General features: G+C 49.9%; 5 protein-coding genes across 5 annotated transcripts; 2 read left to right on the forward strand and 3 right to left on the reverse strand.

Moving 5' to 3' along the window:
• Positions 1-803: 803 nt before the first annotated feature.
• Positions 804-1,666, reverse strand: MRS44_016774 (uncharacterized protein; the record flags this gene model as incomplete). Its single annotated transcript, XM_065618174.1, has 2 exons — positions 804-1,125; positions 1,194-1,666. 2 exons carry the CDS (start codon positions 1,664-1,666, stop codon positions 804-806), a joined length of 795 nt encoding a protein of 264 aa, XP_065474246.1.
• A 953-nt stretch (positions 1,667-2,619) lies between these two features.
• MRS44_016775 (uncharacterized protein) lies at positions 2,620-6,946 on the forward strand (the record flags this gene model as incomplete). The annotated part of the gene is made up of 11 exons (XM_065618175.1): positions 2,620-3,083; positions 3,144-3,762; positions 3,820-3,899; positions 3,950-4,149; positions 4,207-4,886; positions 4,940-4,967; positions 5,014-5,082; positions 5,133-5,417; positions 5,472-5,533; positions 5,584-5,853; positions 5,909-6,946. 11 exons carry the CDS (start codon positions 2,620-2,622, stop codon positions 6,944-6,946), a joined length of 3,795 nt encoding a protein of 1,264 aa, XP_065474247.1.
• A 205-nt stretch (positions 6,947-7,151) lies between these two features.
• MRS44_016776 (uncharacterized protein) lies at positions 7,152-10,342 on the reverse strand (the record flags this gene model as incomplete). The annotated part of the gene is made up of 4 exons (XM_065618176.1): positions 7,152-8,918; positions 9,129-9,349; positions 9,786-10,168; positions 10,227-10,342. The coding sequence occupies 4 exons, from the start codon at positions 10,340-10,342 to the stop codon at positions 7,152-7,154; spliced, it is 2,487 nt and encodes an 828-aa protein (XP_065474248.1).
• A 1,013-nt stretch (positions 10,343-11,355) lies between these two features.
• MRS44_016777 (uncharacterized protein) lies at positions 11,356-11,793 on the forward strand (the record flags this gene model as incomplete). The annotated part of the gene is made up of 1 exon (XM_046281987.2): positions 11,356-11,793. The coding sequence occupies one exon, from the start codon at positions 11,356-11,358 to the stop codon at positions 11,791-11,793; it is 438 nt and encodes a 145-aa protein (XP_046130622.2).
• Positions 11,794-12,311: 518 nt separating this feature from the next.
• Positions 12,312-13,597, reverse strand: MRS44_016778 (uncharacterized protein; the record flags this gene model as incomplete). The annotated part of the gene is made up of 4 exons (XM_065618177.1): positions 12,312-12,321; positions 12,367-12,806; positions 12,852-13,221; positions 13,272-13,597. The coding sequence occupies 4 exons, from the start codon at positions 13,595-13,597 to the stop codon at positions 12,312-12,314; spliced, it is 1,146 nt and encodes a 381-aa protein (XP_065474249.1).
• Positions 13,598-14,971: the final 1,374 nt, after the last annotated feature.

Below are 14,971 nucleotides of genomic sequence, written 5' to 3' on the forward strand. Positions count from 1 at the left end.
GCAAAGCATCTCTGACTCCTTTCAAAAGTCACGACTCTGCGGGGCATGCATGCCGACGCCAGCCGAAGACAATCAATACCAATTAAAGACAGTTGAGGCCTTCTAAAGGAGGCTTAGCTAAGGATGCAATCAACGAAACCGCAAGGGTATGCGGCTGCGCCTTTCCTGCCATGGTGGTTGCTGTTCAGCCGGAGACGGTAGTGAGTTACAACCACGGCGGGTGTTGCTGCATACCTAGTCGTAATTACGACCCCGTCAGTAAAGGTAAAATAGATCATAACAATCCCAGGTTCCAAAGGTTCGAGAATTGATCAATACGACTCTTATTTCCTGCTTCAATCGCACATGCTGACCTCGGGAATTTAGGGTAGGACATCCGGAAACGGTAAGTTCGCCGAGGCGGCCCGAACACACCCCACATAGAACGGGAGGGGCCGCGGCAGCTCCGCCACCCGAGCAGGGTATGTACTTTTGACATGAAACGAACAAGCCCCAAAGATAATCAATCATCTGGAGATCGGACGGCGGAAAGAGAAGAGATTGCATCCTGTAAGGACCGGGCGAGAACCAAGTGGATCGAGTTTACTTTGGGCAAGGCACATTCGCTGGGTTTCGCCAGATTCGGATCTCATGCCGGCTTGGCCAACATCTACTGTACACTCTGACAAAGGAATTGCAACTACCTACTCGAAACTTTATCTACTCCTTCAAGTTAGACAGTGGAAACTGACTACTCAAATTTGACAAACGACCCTCTCTTAGCTACAAAAAGGAGGTGATCGACTTCCCCTGCAGAAGCACCTCTAGCAAGACCCAGTCTTGGCAATCTTCTCTCCGTCCTCAGCCCCTTCAATGGCCCACTTGTGGCCTTCAGCACTCTTACCCTTGGTCTTCTCAACACCGTTCCTGTCAAACTGCCCGCTGCCAGTCTGGTCCTGGAAGAGATGATTCTTTTCAAAGTCGGCAATCTCCTGCCTCAGGGTCGCTTCGGAGACGCCGTTGTCGTGGGCCATCTGGGGAATGTCGATGTACGCATTCTGACTCCCCTTGACGGTGCCGAGGTTGTAGTAGAAGGGCTCAATCTTGTACTTTTCAAAGCCGGGGTACTTCTTCATCTCTGGAATTCTGTAGAAGTCGTATGCCACCGTCCGGCACTGGACCACCTTGTGCACGGCGTCTTCAGCCTTGATGACGAAGTTGCTCTTGGCGCCATTCTCGGGAGATAACCCTTGGCATCCCAAAGGACGCCGCCAGCTTTGCGCACGAGAGAGTCGTAGGTATTGGCACCTTGGACAACGTCCCTTGTAGAAAACCACGTCGGGCGCACGCCGCCGTTATCGAGCAGATTCTGAGCAGCGCGGTCGATATTGTTGTCCGGAGCAGTGAAGGACTTGAGAGCAGGCAGGGTAATTGCGCCATTCCTGTCGAACTTGTTGGTGAACTGGATGAACTCGTTGTAGTTGAGGGTGCCGTAGCGTCCGTTGCCCTTTTTGCCCCTGCAAATGTCCAATTTGTTGACGTCGACTTTCTTTTCGTCTGCGTACCACGCATCTATGGTTGCTTGGTACGCGAACCAGATGAAGATGCGTTCGTAGGCTCCGCCTATGCCACCGGCAATGACATAGACGGAGAGAAAGAAGAGAAGGAAGCCCAAAGAGAGCTTCATGCTGAAAGAGTGGGGGTGATAAAGAGTGACTCAATGACTGTGTAAAAGAGTGAATATGTAATGGTAAAAATTGTCAAAAGTGAATGAATGAGAAGGAGTGTTGTCGTGGCTGTAAAGACGCCAGGACTTTACAGACAAACGACGTGAACGAGTGACTTGCCCTGTAGACTTCACATGGGCCGGATGAGGAGACTTATTAATGAGTAGAGGCTCATCTCAGATGAAGGATGAGACTTCAGGTCTCGAATAATGTGGCACCGAGGTCAGCTCATCCGCGGCTCAGCCATGCTCTACCTGCTCAGATTGATTGACCTTGTCCGACCCTTGATTAATTCGCGATGCTCTGCATGAAGAAACTCCTGTCTCAGCGCTAGGACCAAGGAATCCGACACTTTTCTGTTCCTGGAGAAACGCAGCGATGCAGAAGTGATCAGTGCTCCTCTTGACCATCTGATAGGTGGTATCTTCTCCACTGATTATCTCCCAGACCCAGTCTGCCCTGTGAGGCTGTGATGGCTCGGTCTGGTGATCATGTCCGTGTTGAAACAAACAATCTTAAAATTAGGAGCGGGAAAAAATCCTTCTCGATGGTCATGGCAAGCTGACGGGCAATATCTCCCAAACAGAAAATCCTTCGAGTGGAGTTTATTCGGTTCAGCTAGTCCGGCTTGGTACAGGGGTCGATGATGCGACGGCGAGATCGTAGTCGAACGGTTACTAAGATGATTGTTCGAGGCTTTTGGAGGGTGGCATATAATGTTGGAATCGTCCACTCTGAATCTGTCGAACAAGCCTCGCTGCCAACCTTTCATTGCATTACATTCTTTTCAGATCAATCTTCACTCATTTTCTGCCATTCATTCTTTTCTCATACTTTACCTTCGTTAAGACTTCTTCACATCTACTCTCATTGAGAACAACCCTTATTCTTTTTTCTTTATTGCCGACTGGAGATGAAGCTCAGCTCCAACCTTCAGTCGTTGCTGCTAGCGGCCACCCTCGGCTTCACTAAGGCCGAGAAGGTCGTGGCCGGTACCGACTTCTCCCCATGTCCCTCAGCATGTGATGGTACTGGTCCCAGTGACTGGGCAGTCTACGGCTCTCTAGAAAGCCTTTCGCGCTGTGAGAAGCCCATGCTGTTTGACTTCGCTGTCATGAACCCTCTGGATGACCCCGAGACAACTGCCAAGTTCAGAGCTTGTACTTCCGACGAGAAGACAAACTCTCGGCTTGCCCGTCGCGCCGAAGCTGAGCTTCCGCAGGATGGTGACTCTTTGAAGGGCGCTCGCGGTGCCTGGTGGTCGTCCGAGATTCGGGCTGCTGGCAAGGAACAGCACGTTGTTGCTGGTATCGAACACATCGAGAACCAGCTTCATCATGATGAAAAGGCCAAGAAGGACACCATTTTCTTCAGCTAGTACGTCAACTTTCTCACTTTTCATTCATCTCTAGCATTGTGTCTAACCTGATTGAACAGCTTCAAGGGCACTGTTGTCGGCTTCTACCTCGGTGGTCTGGTCGACAAGACCAATACCGTGTCTTCCCTTCTGGAGGAGATCAGGCAGCGACCCCAAGCGACCGAGGCATCCAGAGGCGTCATTCAGGTCTGTGGCGGTAACCTCACGGCTGACTACACCGTCGGAGTTGCGATCTCCACTGAGAACGACCTCATCTTCATTCAGAAGACGATCAAGTCGTGGGTTGAAGCCAAGTGTGTCACCACTGGCGATGCCTCTGACGAAGAGAACCTCGACCATCTCAAGATCAAGTTGACCCCCACCAAACAGGCCAGGAGCCTCCTCTCTCGCCACGCCCACTCCCATGGCCACTCTCACTCGCACCTCCACTCTCATCACAATGCACTGATGTCACGAGCCACTTGCACCACCAGGAAGGTCATCTCTGGAGATTCCTGCGGTTCCCTGGCCACAAAGTGCGGAATTAGCGGTGCCGACTTTACAAAGTACAACAGCTACGATAAAGAGTTGTGCTCGAAGCTCGTGGAGGGCCAAGTCGTCTGCTGTTCTTCGGGTTCTTTGCCTGATCTGAGACCAAAGCCCAAGGTAGACGGCGAATGCTTTTCTTATACTACTCAGGTACGAGCTCTTCATCATTGGAAAGTGCATGGTTTCAAGCTGACGCATGATTTGTAGAAAGACGACAGCTGCTCAAAGATTGCTGCTGCCAACGGTCTCAAGGCGACGGACCTTGATGGATTCAACAAGGAGACTTGGTAAGAACATCATCTCCATATCTTGCTTCCATGCTAACAATCCATTCTAGGGGCTGGAACGGATGCAAGAACCTCTTGATCGGACAGACCATCTGCCTGAGCAAGGGAACACCCCCTCTCCCTGCACCTGTTTCCAACGCTCAGTGTGGACCGACCAAGAAGGGAACCAAGAAGCCCTCTGGAGACAAGAAGCTGGCCGACCTGAATCCGTGCCCTCTCAATGTCTGCTGCAACATCTGGGGTCAATGTGGTAGGTTGATGTCGAGATCGGTTACCATGTGAAAGTAAGGCTAACAAGAGCTGGCAGGAACTACCAAGGACTACTGCACCAAGTCCAAGTCCGAAACCGGTAACCCAGGCACAGCCAAGCCAGGCGAGAACGGATGCGTGTCCAACTGTGGCATGGACATTGTCAACAACGGCAAAGCACCCTCCGAGTACAAGAAGATCGCCTATTTTGAGTCCTGGAACCAAGATCGCCCGTGTTTGCACATGGATGTGCGCACAATCTCGTCCGCCTTCACGTCTGGTTGGACTCACGTTCACTTTGCCTTTGCCAACATCACCAAGGACTACAAGGTCAATGTTGAGGACACATACGGCCAGTTCAAGAACTTCAAGGGTCTCAAGGGCGTTAAGCGCATTGTTGCCTTTGGCGGATGGTCCTTCTCTGTCGGCATTCCCACTTATGCCATTCTACGTGAGGCTGTGAAGCCAGCCAAGCGAGAGGCCTTTTCCACTGAGATTGTCAACTTTGTCAACAACAACAAGCTTGATGGTGTCGACTTTGATTGGGAGTATCCAGGCGCTCCAGATCTCCCTGATATCCCTGCCGGAGGCGAGAAAGAGCCAGATGACTATCTTGAGTTCTTGAAGCTGGTCAGGAAGAAGCTGGGCAAGGAGAAGTCTCTTTCTATCGCAGCCCCAGCTTCTTTCTGGTACCTCAAGCAGTTTCCCATTGGCGAAATCTCAAAGATCGTGGACTATGTAAGTTGACCTTTGACCGAGACGAGAGTGGTAAGCTAATATCTCCCAAAAAGATTGTCTACATGACGTATGATCTTCACGGTAAGACGCTGGACCTTCTAATTGACTGATAGCTAACTAGTCGCAGGCCAATGGGATTTCGAGTCATCTTGGGGAGCTGAGGGTTGTCCAAAGGGCAGTTGTCTCAGATCTCATGGTAAATGACCCCTTTCTCCCGTACCAGCTTGATGACTAACACAGCTATAGTCAACATGACGGAGACCATGAACTCGCTGGCCATGATCACTAAGGCCGGCGTCGAAGCCCGACAAGTCGTGGTCGGTGTTTCCAGCTACGGACGATCGTTCCAGATGAGCAACGCCAATTGCAAAGGCCCCATGTGTACCTTTACCGGAAACGGGGCGAAGAAGGGGAAGTGCACAGATACTTCTGGCTACATCTCCAATGCCGAGATCGAAACCATCAAGGCTGAGAAGAATGTCAACTCCTGGTGGGATCAGACCACGGACACTGACTACATGATTTACGATAGTAAGTGACAAGGTGGAGAGTGAGCCAAGGGGGCAGTGGTTGACACGGTCCTAGACACGGAGTGGGTTGCGTACATGACCGAAACAACTAAGAAGCGCAGGATCTCCAAGTACAAGGTGAGTTTGCTTCATACACCCACCGAACATGTAGACTGACGAATTTTTAGGGCCTGAACTTTGGTGGTACCTCAGACTGGGCCATCGATCTTCAACAATTCTGGGCTGATACCGAGAACATCGATGACACTCGAAGCAACTTTACCGAAGGAACCGACGGAACCTACGAGTGGTGTGACAAGGAGTACGACTCGGTTGAAGACATTCCCGACTCGAGCCCCGGAAAGTGCATTCCCTCGTACATTTTGGGGGGCCTTAAGAAGGAACTTGCCACCGCCATTACTGATTACAAGGAGGTTTCCAAAGGATACGACGACAAGGTAAGCGGGCACATTTAATCCTCACTTCGCGACCCCCTTCGCTGACACACAATAGTTCAAGTGGTACGTCGACTGGGTCAAGGACGGCATCGACCCTGCTCTGGATAAGTTCATGCAAATCATTGCCGGCGAAGGCAATAAGTACATGGACTGCGAGTGGTCATCCCAGTTCAACGAAGGGTCCGGCTCCTGCACCAAGGTCTACCTCAAGGTGCCACCAGGCATGGGAGGTGGATTGAGGGTCATTAAGTACAAGATGGTTGACGAAGATGGCTTCTACAAGGCCCTCCTGGAGCACACGGGCATCGAGAAGGACTGGATCGAGTGGCGCGACTACGCTCAGCCTGATCCTTGCCCCTGCGCAACAGGACCCCTCAAGGCCCGAGACGCCAAGGAGGAAGTCAAGGCGGAAGCCAAGGCGGCGGCTTTCTGTCCTTGCCTCAACGACGCTACCATGTTCAAGAACTATCCTCGTCGGAGAAGGGACACGGGCAAGATCAACGTTCCCAACCCCAAGGAAATGATCGACGAGGCCATTCCTAAGACTGATGAGCTGGCTGAGCTTCTGGACGATACGTACAGCAAGAGCAAGGACAGGAGTCTTGACGCGTCTGGTGACGATGCCGCTACTGCTTTCAGTATGCCTGTCTTCATGCTTGAGGATGCTATTGAGTCTATCAAGACGGTCAAGGAGATTGGGGAGAAGCAGAAGGAGACCAAGACGAAGGAACTTGTCATGAACATCCTAACCATCGTCTTTGCTGTCATCCCCTTTGTCGGCCAAGCAGCCTCCGCTCTCGGTGGCGCTGCAGTCATCGCCCGTGCCGCTCTCATCGTTGGCGAAGCCGGTAACGCGGCGCTCAGCATCGTTGAGATCGTCGATGATCCTCTCTCGGCACCGTTTGCCATTCTTGGAATGCTTATTGGTGCGGGCGGCATCAAGACCAAGGGCCCTCGCAAGGCCTTCAACGATGCTGCTGAAGCTCGCCGTGCCCTTGATGCTGGCAAGCTCAAGCTGTTTTCTCCTGCTTTTAGACGCAAGGATGAGGCAGTTCAGAACCTCTTGAAGAAGCAGACCTGCAAGATCGGATAGGTGGCCTAAGTAACCCATCGGCCAACTTGGCTTAGACTTCCGAGTGGTTCGACCGCTGCTGGGTGTTCATGTATCTATCGCTTTGATGTAGTGAATCTTTGCGTGTAGGTAGGATGATGGAGGGATTCTCGCAGAATAATACTGTATGATTAAAATGTAAAACCAATAAGATTGTGATTCAATGCAGGTTGATCTATCTGATTGACTATCGTCCTCTTCCTCTACGGCCTCCTCGACCTCCTCGCCCACTTCGGCCCGAGTCTCTTTGCTTCTTCGGGAAAGCGGAGGCATAATTCATCATATCCGCCACATTCTTCTCGTAGGAACGAGACATCCTTCGATTGCTGACGCCAACATTGTCCAGAGTGACCTCCTCCAAGGGCGTCGGTGTCGACGGCTTCATCTCTTTCCACAGCAAAGCTTCATCCATGGCTACCTCGTCGACATCGGGGATCTCAGAAAAGGAATCCCACTGCGCTATGGATTCCGCAGAGGCGTGTTCTTTGATGTATCCCATAAAGGTGTCGTAACAGCCTTGATTTTGTACTTCCTCGTACAAAAGGTTGTTGATCTTGGGTTGAAGCTCGACGAAGCGATCAAAGTCTTTGGCCACGATCATTGCGTGAGCAGCTGATTGCTTCAAGACAGGCACTCTTTGGGCGAGCTCCATGTAGGTCTCGGGGCTTGCCAGCTGTGGGTACCAGATTTTATACGGCAGATGCTCTTGAGGCAGAGAGACATCGATATCATCGATCCAGGTAAGATCATCGTTCACGATGAAACGGGCGTAGACAAACTTTCGGAAGCGCTCGAGATCGGGTTGTTGGAAGCACCACTTCGCGAAGAAAGTGTTGTGGTAGATCCCACGGACGATGCACTGAGCTTCACCATTGATGAGTTGTGGCCGTCGCAAACGAGCGTATCGATCAATGTTGCCCGAATACGCCGCCATAAGGATCAAGAGATCCTTGTCCACGGTTGGAAGATCGAGAGGTAAGGGATTCCACAACAGGGAGACCACATCGTCCGGAACTGGCCGCGTCCCTGGATGAGAACCTTCAGCTCCCAAGCTCCAGTCTTCAGTAATGTCAAAAGAAGGCGGGTAGAGGTCTCGGCTAATTGGCTGCTTCTTGTCCAGAGTTGATCGCACGCAAGCATCGCCGTTGAGAAAAGCCCCAGGCTTCGGGTGAAGGGAAACCGTGCAGTTGTAATCATCCATGACCTTGTACCTTGTCGGTGCGCTCATGATCCTGTCGTAGATTTCTTTGCCGCTTGCCTTGTTGTCTCGGGCTTCCTCGGCAATGGCAACATCAGGTAACACATTCAGTTCATCGTACAATCCCGTATACCCGCCAGCCGCACACGCACGGGCGACTAAGTAGGGCATTATAGGGTTCGGATGATCTTTTAACAAATGCCGTAGAGTCTGTTCGTTGGGTATATCGGGATACCAGAAGCAATAGGGGAGCTCTTGTGTTGGTGGGTTTGGCTCTGGGAGACGGTTGCTCATGATAGCCCGAGCGTTGAGTGCTCGTATGACTGACGGATGCTGTGCCTTGCCTCGTAGCTCCTCGGCAAATCCATCATGTTGGCGAATACCGCTCACCAAGGAGCGAATCGTCACATCATGGGACAAATCTTGTGGGACAGCCTCTCCTCGAATAGCTGCTTTGAGGACGTTAAAGTCAAGCCGTCCCAGCTCTCCCCGCAGTTTGAGCAGTTCGTCTCGAAGCATTTTAGAGAAAGATGAACCTGTCGACGAGAAGAGTAAGAAGAGCGTGCATGTTAGCAGAGAAGGTGGCACACGGTCCTGCTCATAGCCAGTGAGGCGGTGATGTACGGCAGAATTGATCGACGATGGAGAAGGAAGGATGCCTGAAGCTGATCTGCGCTTGTGGATACAGGGAGGGTCGTGAGGGTCAAGTAAGAGTTCAGGGGGTGTTGTGGCGAAGCAAAAATCCTTGTCAACGAGCTGAAAGGTGCAAAGAGCCCATAGAGACACCCCACCGTGCCCACTTCATTACATTCAAGAGAAAGTCCGAATTTGCGCAGAACGTCGTGGAACTGGACAAGGAATACGATAGGTTCTCGGCGATATGGCTACCGTAGACTAACACATGTGTCCCCTGCCGCTATGTAGCTACCGACGCCTAGACATCCTCAACCTCTTCGCGAACCCCACCGACTTGGCGTCAAGCTGCATTTCCTGTGCATGTTGGTGCGGCATGACAGTGCGTCCACCTTTAGAAGACAAGACACCTCCAGTGACACCGCCCTTAACAAGCAGCAGCGGAATATCTTCCAGCTCAATACCCTTCGTCTCGGGGTAGAAGCAGTACACCATTGGAAGGAAGCAGGCGTTGAGGACTGCGAAGATGATAAAAGTCTTCCATCCAATGTTTTCTGCAGGGGTTAGTGAGATATATCATCAGTATGTTGTAGAACGTACCAAATGCAATCGGCGTGATTTTTACGACGGCAACAACCGCCATCCAGTTCCAACTGGAGGCGATGGCTTACATTCTGGCTCTAACCCGGGTAGTGTTAATCTCGGTGGGATAGAACCAGGGCACAGGCAACCATCCGACCCCAATAATGAGCTGAAAGAGAAAGATAAAGGCGGTGGCCCCATATGCAGAGCCTGTAGATCCGAGAGAGAGCAGAATTGAAGTCATGACGAAACAGAAGCTAAGTCCCGCTGAACACGCCATGAGAAGTGTCCGTCGGCCATAGCGATCCATCCAGAAGACTGGAATGCAGCTGCCAATAAGTAGGTGATTTGCAAACATCCTCCGATAATGAGGGAAGTGTTTCGACCCATGCTACCTTGGAAGATTACGGGCGCATAGTAGTGGATCATGTTGCTGCCCGAGAACTGCTGTCCAAGCTGGATGGAGATGGCGATGAGCAGTCTCCGCAAGTTCTGGACCTCGCCCCAGGAGAAAAGTTCCTTCATGCTGAAGGGCCATCTTTTTCTCTTCTTCCAAGCCACTGCGGATATCGAGCAAGGTTCGATTAACATCCGCATCGTCATTGGGCTTATCGGGAATGGCCGCGATGATATGGCGAGCCTCTTCGTATTGCTCGTGCTGGACGAGCCATCGAGGGGATTCGGGAAGACCAATGACTTGCAATATGAGCAAGATGGCAAACAGAGCTTGGAATGCAAGAGGGAATCTCCACTGAAGCGAGGAATCGGTGAAGCTAGTCCCATAATCCATCCTGGGGAAACTCGAGTTAGCGACACCATACCATGTCCAAGCCATCGACGTGTACTCACCAGTAAGAAATCATAACTCCTAGAATCGTCATTGTGCCCTGTAGGGTCAACAGCGCCCCTCGGATAGCAGCCGGTGAACATTCGCTCTGGTAAACGGGAGCCGTCGAAGAGTTCATTCCGTTCCCAATCCCCGTGACGGTGCGACCGACGATGAGATGTGGAACTGGGTAAGATGAAGCCAAAATTGCAGCTCAAACAATCATGATGCTACCGCCAGCGATCAACATGGTTCTGCGACCAAAAATCTTGCCGATAAAGTAGCATATGATCGACCCGACCACACAGCCAATGTCGTACAAAGCTGTGATATTACCCTGCATGTCGGCATCAGGGTGATTAAAGTCTCTTCCAAAACGATTTTCTGCTCCAATCAGCCCAGCCATAACCCCTTGGTCGAAACCGAGTAAGAGAAAAGCCTTGCAGGGTGCCAAATTGATGGCCAGAACGAGTGTCTGACCTCACAAATCGTGTTTTCACAGCGCTATATTGGGCAACGATTAGGAGTAATGATGGATGTGACACAATGAAGGTCACACAGAAGCCTGGCCGCTTATAAAACTATAGTTGTCTGTCAATCATTTCGCCCTGACTTACACCGATGCCCGATTACCAAGGTGAGGAGAAAGGCTTAACCGAGGCCCTTACAGCTCGATTCAAGCTTCGACGAGAACTGAGAGGTATCTGTGGATACGGAGAAATGACTCTGGAGAGAGCAAGTTATTCATCGGTGCCAGAGCTAAGATCCAGGGGCTACGATAGACACCTGTGCCTACCTAAGCTGATGATGGGTGGGCGCACATGAATATGGCGAAATCACCTAATAATCGTCGTACACACAGAACAGAATTTTTCTTCGGTTCATAGACAGATGCTAGGTTTTGCCATGCCTACCTACATCCAATCAAAAATGATCCCGTCTTTAGTATGCCGGTAAGTACTGCGAGAATGTTGCTTCCAGACCAGCCCCAACATAACTCGCACATTCTCAAGACACAAGATCATGACGTAGAGCTCTAGGGAAGAAGTGTGGGGATGCGGGGAATCCTAGAGTGTCTTGGGTTTATCGTAAGGGATGAGACGATGATCTTTTGATTCATCTCATTCTGTTGTTATGTTCGTGGGCTGCTATATGAAGCAATACAACACCTCACCAGGCCTGCTCCAATACGAGTTCCAAATGGAATTCAAGGCAGAAGATATCACACAGTCTCTCTCTAACCTCAAGGAGAGCAACGGCCAAAAAGATCGTATCCTCGTTAAGTATACAAAGAGACGCAGTCGGCAACTCAACATGCCCCGAGCAATCGCCGATACTGTCAACGATATGGGCGGAACACTAGGAGCCATTCTAGGAATCCTACTCAGAGCCTTTAACAACGCCCTCAAGCGCCAATTAACATCTCAAGAAGCTGTCACAGCTGCGATTTTCTCCAACGCCCTTGGCACAGCTGTTGAGTCCTTTGAGGTGTATACTACAGCACGAGAAGGAGACCGTACGGTCATGGATGTTCTGATCCCATTTACGGACGAGTTTGTGCAGACGAGGAGCTTTGAGGCTGCAATGTGAAAGGCGAAGGAGAAGGCAGAAGCTACACGTTTTCTGAAGTCGAGGCTGCGAAGAGCTCTGTATGTGGGTGAGGCGAGCGAGCAACAGGTGCCGGATCAGGGGGCTTGGGCTTTGTATGAGACGCTGGGTGGGGTGGAATTGGGTCTTGGTCTTGGGGGGACATCGAAATTAAGAGGAATTCTATACAGAAGTAAAAAAAGCTTAACAGATATATTATAGTTCTTCTAAACTACAGCTCATCATGGTTTTTTACTCTATCCTGATCAAATACACTAACTCCATGACTTCCACTTGTAAAGATAAAATTATCCAGTTGTTCTTCTGTCAGCATCTGAGTAAAGTTGCCTTGGAAAGATACGATCTCATTCGCCCCAGCGCGATACAACCTAATCGACGGATATGAGTCAATCTCAATAGGCACATCATTAGCATCGACGTTAATCGCAGCTATAGAAACCTGCTTAGAAAGGCCCGACTTTGAGTATCTGGACCCAAGCTCATTCATCTTCCCATGAAGCCTATCCAAGCCTGTCAGTAATTATGTAGAGCGTCTTTGGAGATTGGTGAACTTACTCTGTGCAGTATTGACACCATGGGACGTGGAACTCAACAAGGACATCTCGAGTCTTGTCATAGACGAACTCGTCAAAGTTGCTGCCAACCAACGTGGTCAAGAAGGGCTGGGAAGCAGATGGTGTAGGTACAGGCTCGGATTTGATAGTCGGTGTTAATGTCCCTTTCAAGTATGCAGATATGTGCTTGGCAATCCTATTGGCATTGAATGCCGATGTCGACATAGGATACGCCCTTCCTTGAGGATCTGCAATAGCGAACCCACGCTTGACATCATTGCTTAGATGCATCTGCTTGCATCTCGCAGGGTAATCCGGGGCAAAGACTGTCAGAAATGTCATTTGATACTGATACTTTTTAGCAAGAGGAATCAAAGACTTGGTAAGCTCAACCCTTTCTTCACGTTTACTGAAGAAGATTTGAGCCAGTGGTTTTCCATCCTAAATCGGTTAGTGGGAAGAATGCGTCAAGTAAGGATGACTTACTGCAATGGCTTGTTCATAAATCACCGGATCATGTTCGCGGATCAGAGGCGTAGTTGCGTTTTGCAAGAAAGTGTTAATATCGTCCACGTTGAAGGGTCCGCGGTAGTAGACAGGATCGTCTTCCTCCTGTGTATAAACAGCGATGGAAGGTTGCGTACTGTGTCCGTCTAAAGCATCAACAGAACCAAAGCTGTAATGCGCCCGCCACCGCTCAGCAACATTGTTAAAATTCTTGCGGTCTTGTTGACGGGCTGGTGAGCCAAGAAATGCAACGGCCACCACTCGGGCTGAAGTCGCGAAATCAATGTGACCCTTACTAGTCAGATCCGTCACTGGAGAACCAGATTGTCTTTCGATATACTTGACGACTCTGCCATCATGGTCATTAGTGCACAGGTAGATGTCGAGGTAGGAACCTACGAAGACGCGTCCAAAGCTTCCTTGTATGTAACCAAGTTCCCGTCGCCAGTTGTATACTTCAACGTAGGGACGGTAAATACCTGTGCATCATCACAGGCAGACGGCTCCTCGTTGCAATTGACTGACGCAATGGCTGTCTTGGTGAGTACTGAGGATGCACTGTCCAGCAACCCCTGTACTCGATCGCATTCTTTACAGCCGTCTGCTGTGAACAGGATGAGCGATTGTCTTGAGGATATCAAAACGTTGAACTCTGTTTTGCGGAGTTTGATGCATGTCGTTGGAGTGCAAAGAGCAGCAAGTAAGAGCTGGGCAAAGAGACGCATGGTGATACGATGAACGGATTTAGAAAGTAGGATGAGAACTTGAAGCTTATCAGAAAGTAGGTTGAAAGCTTGAAGCATATATTCAAATAATTGCCCATTCATGAAGCTTCTGTATCACGATACGAATTGCCTATCTTGGATTTCCACGACTGGTCTGTCAAGCAATGTTATTTCAGATAAGAGACAACGCGTTGGTTTTTGCTGTCTCAGGTGACGGTGCGACTGAAGGTTAGCACAAACTATAAACTGCGCAATCTTCATCTCAAAGCTAGCTCATAAATGGCAGGTATTATAAACTGTTTTGCAACTGTCGAACGACTAGTGCCCCATTATTGGACTGGTGTCGGTTACCGGCACTAATGCCCACTTTTGGCACGTTCTGGAATACGAATAGAACCGTTCATGACTCCATCTGAAAGCTAAAAACCTACAAGGGGTACGATTGCAGGGGCAGACCTATAACATGTTAATTATTGCAAAATCCTAGGAAATTGATCACGCTTCGCTTTAAGGTTTCAACTTCATCTGCACATCGCTACTTAGAGAGGACTAGACTTGCTAAGGCATGGTAGAGTTTCGGTCTCACCGTATTCCTTCCTTTATGATTGGTGTAAAAACAGAGACATCGGCAAGGACCTTGCCGCAAGGTAAAGTAGACGTGATGAACTTCATCGAAGTTTGGAAGAAGAATATAATGTTAATTCAATAGCTGGCTCGAACTTACAAGATCCAACATACACACGTGGCTCCTTTATCTGCTAATCTCAATCCTTTCTTCCACAATGTTCTTAAAAGTTTCTCTCCTTGGAACCCCTGTGGCTTGTGGAGTCCAATGACATCCCCTTGTCGGTGATAACATGACCATCAGGACCAGGTATCCTGCCCCTGTCCGAACGGGTTACCAGATATTCTAATACCGACGATCCAATCAAACACAATACCAAAACGAGTAATGTCGAAATATGGGCAGCGTCATTTTGAAGGAAGTGCCTTATCAGCGCTGTGGTACAAGCCGCAACCTTATTTTCGGCCAAATGTCGTCACAGTTGTCAGTCGCTAAAAGTCATATATCGATTGTGGAGTTACAGTTGGTGTGATCCGTGATAGTAGCCTTGTTGCCCCCAAAATAACTCATTGAGATATCGACTAAGGTTTCTTCATCTTCAGTCACCGCTAAGAGGATGGGCTTCATGGGGAAGGTGGTTGTGCACAAGCTCTCGGTAACCAGATTACTTACCAAGCTAAGCTTGGATCAAGAGCGGTAGCCAGGCCCAGTCTAGTCCTTGTACATGAGGAAGCTGTGATAATTACAGCTGGAGGAGATTTGTCGGTGCTATGGTTCCCAGCAGTATAAAAAGAGCACTCACTTCCCAC

The sequence above is a fragment of the Fusarium solani genome (genome assembly GCF_023522795.1).
Source record: "Fusarium solani strain SB1 chromosome Unknown bctg00000012, whole genome shotgun sequence".
NCBI lineage: Eukaryota > Fungi > Ascomycota > Sordariomycetes > Hypocreales > Nectriaceae > Fusarium > Fusarium solani.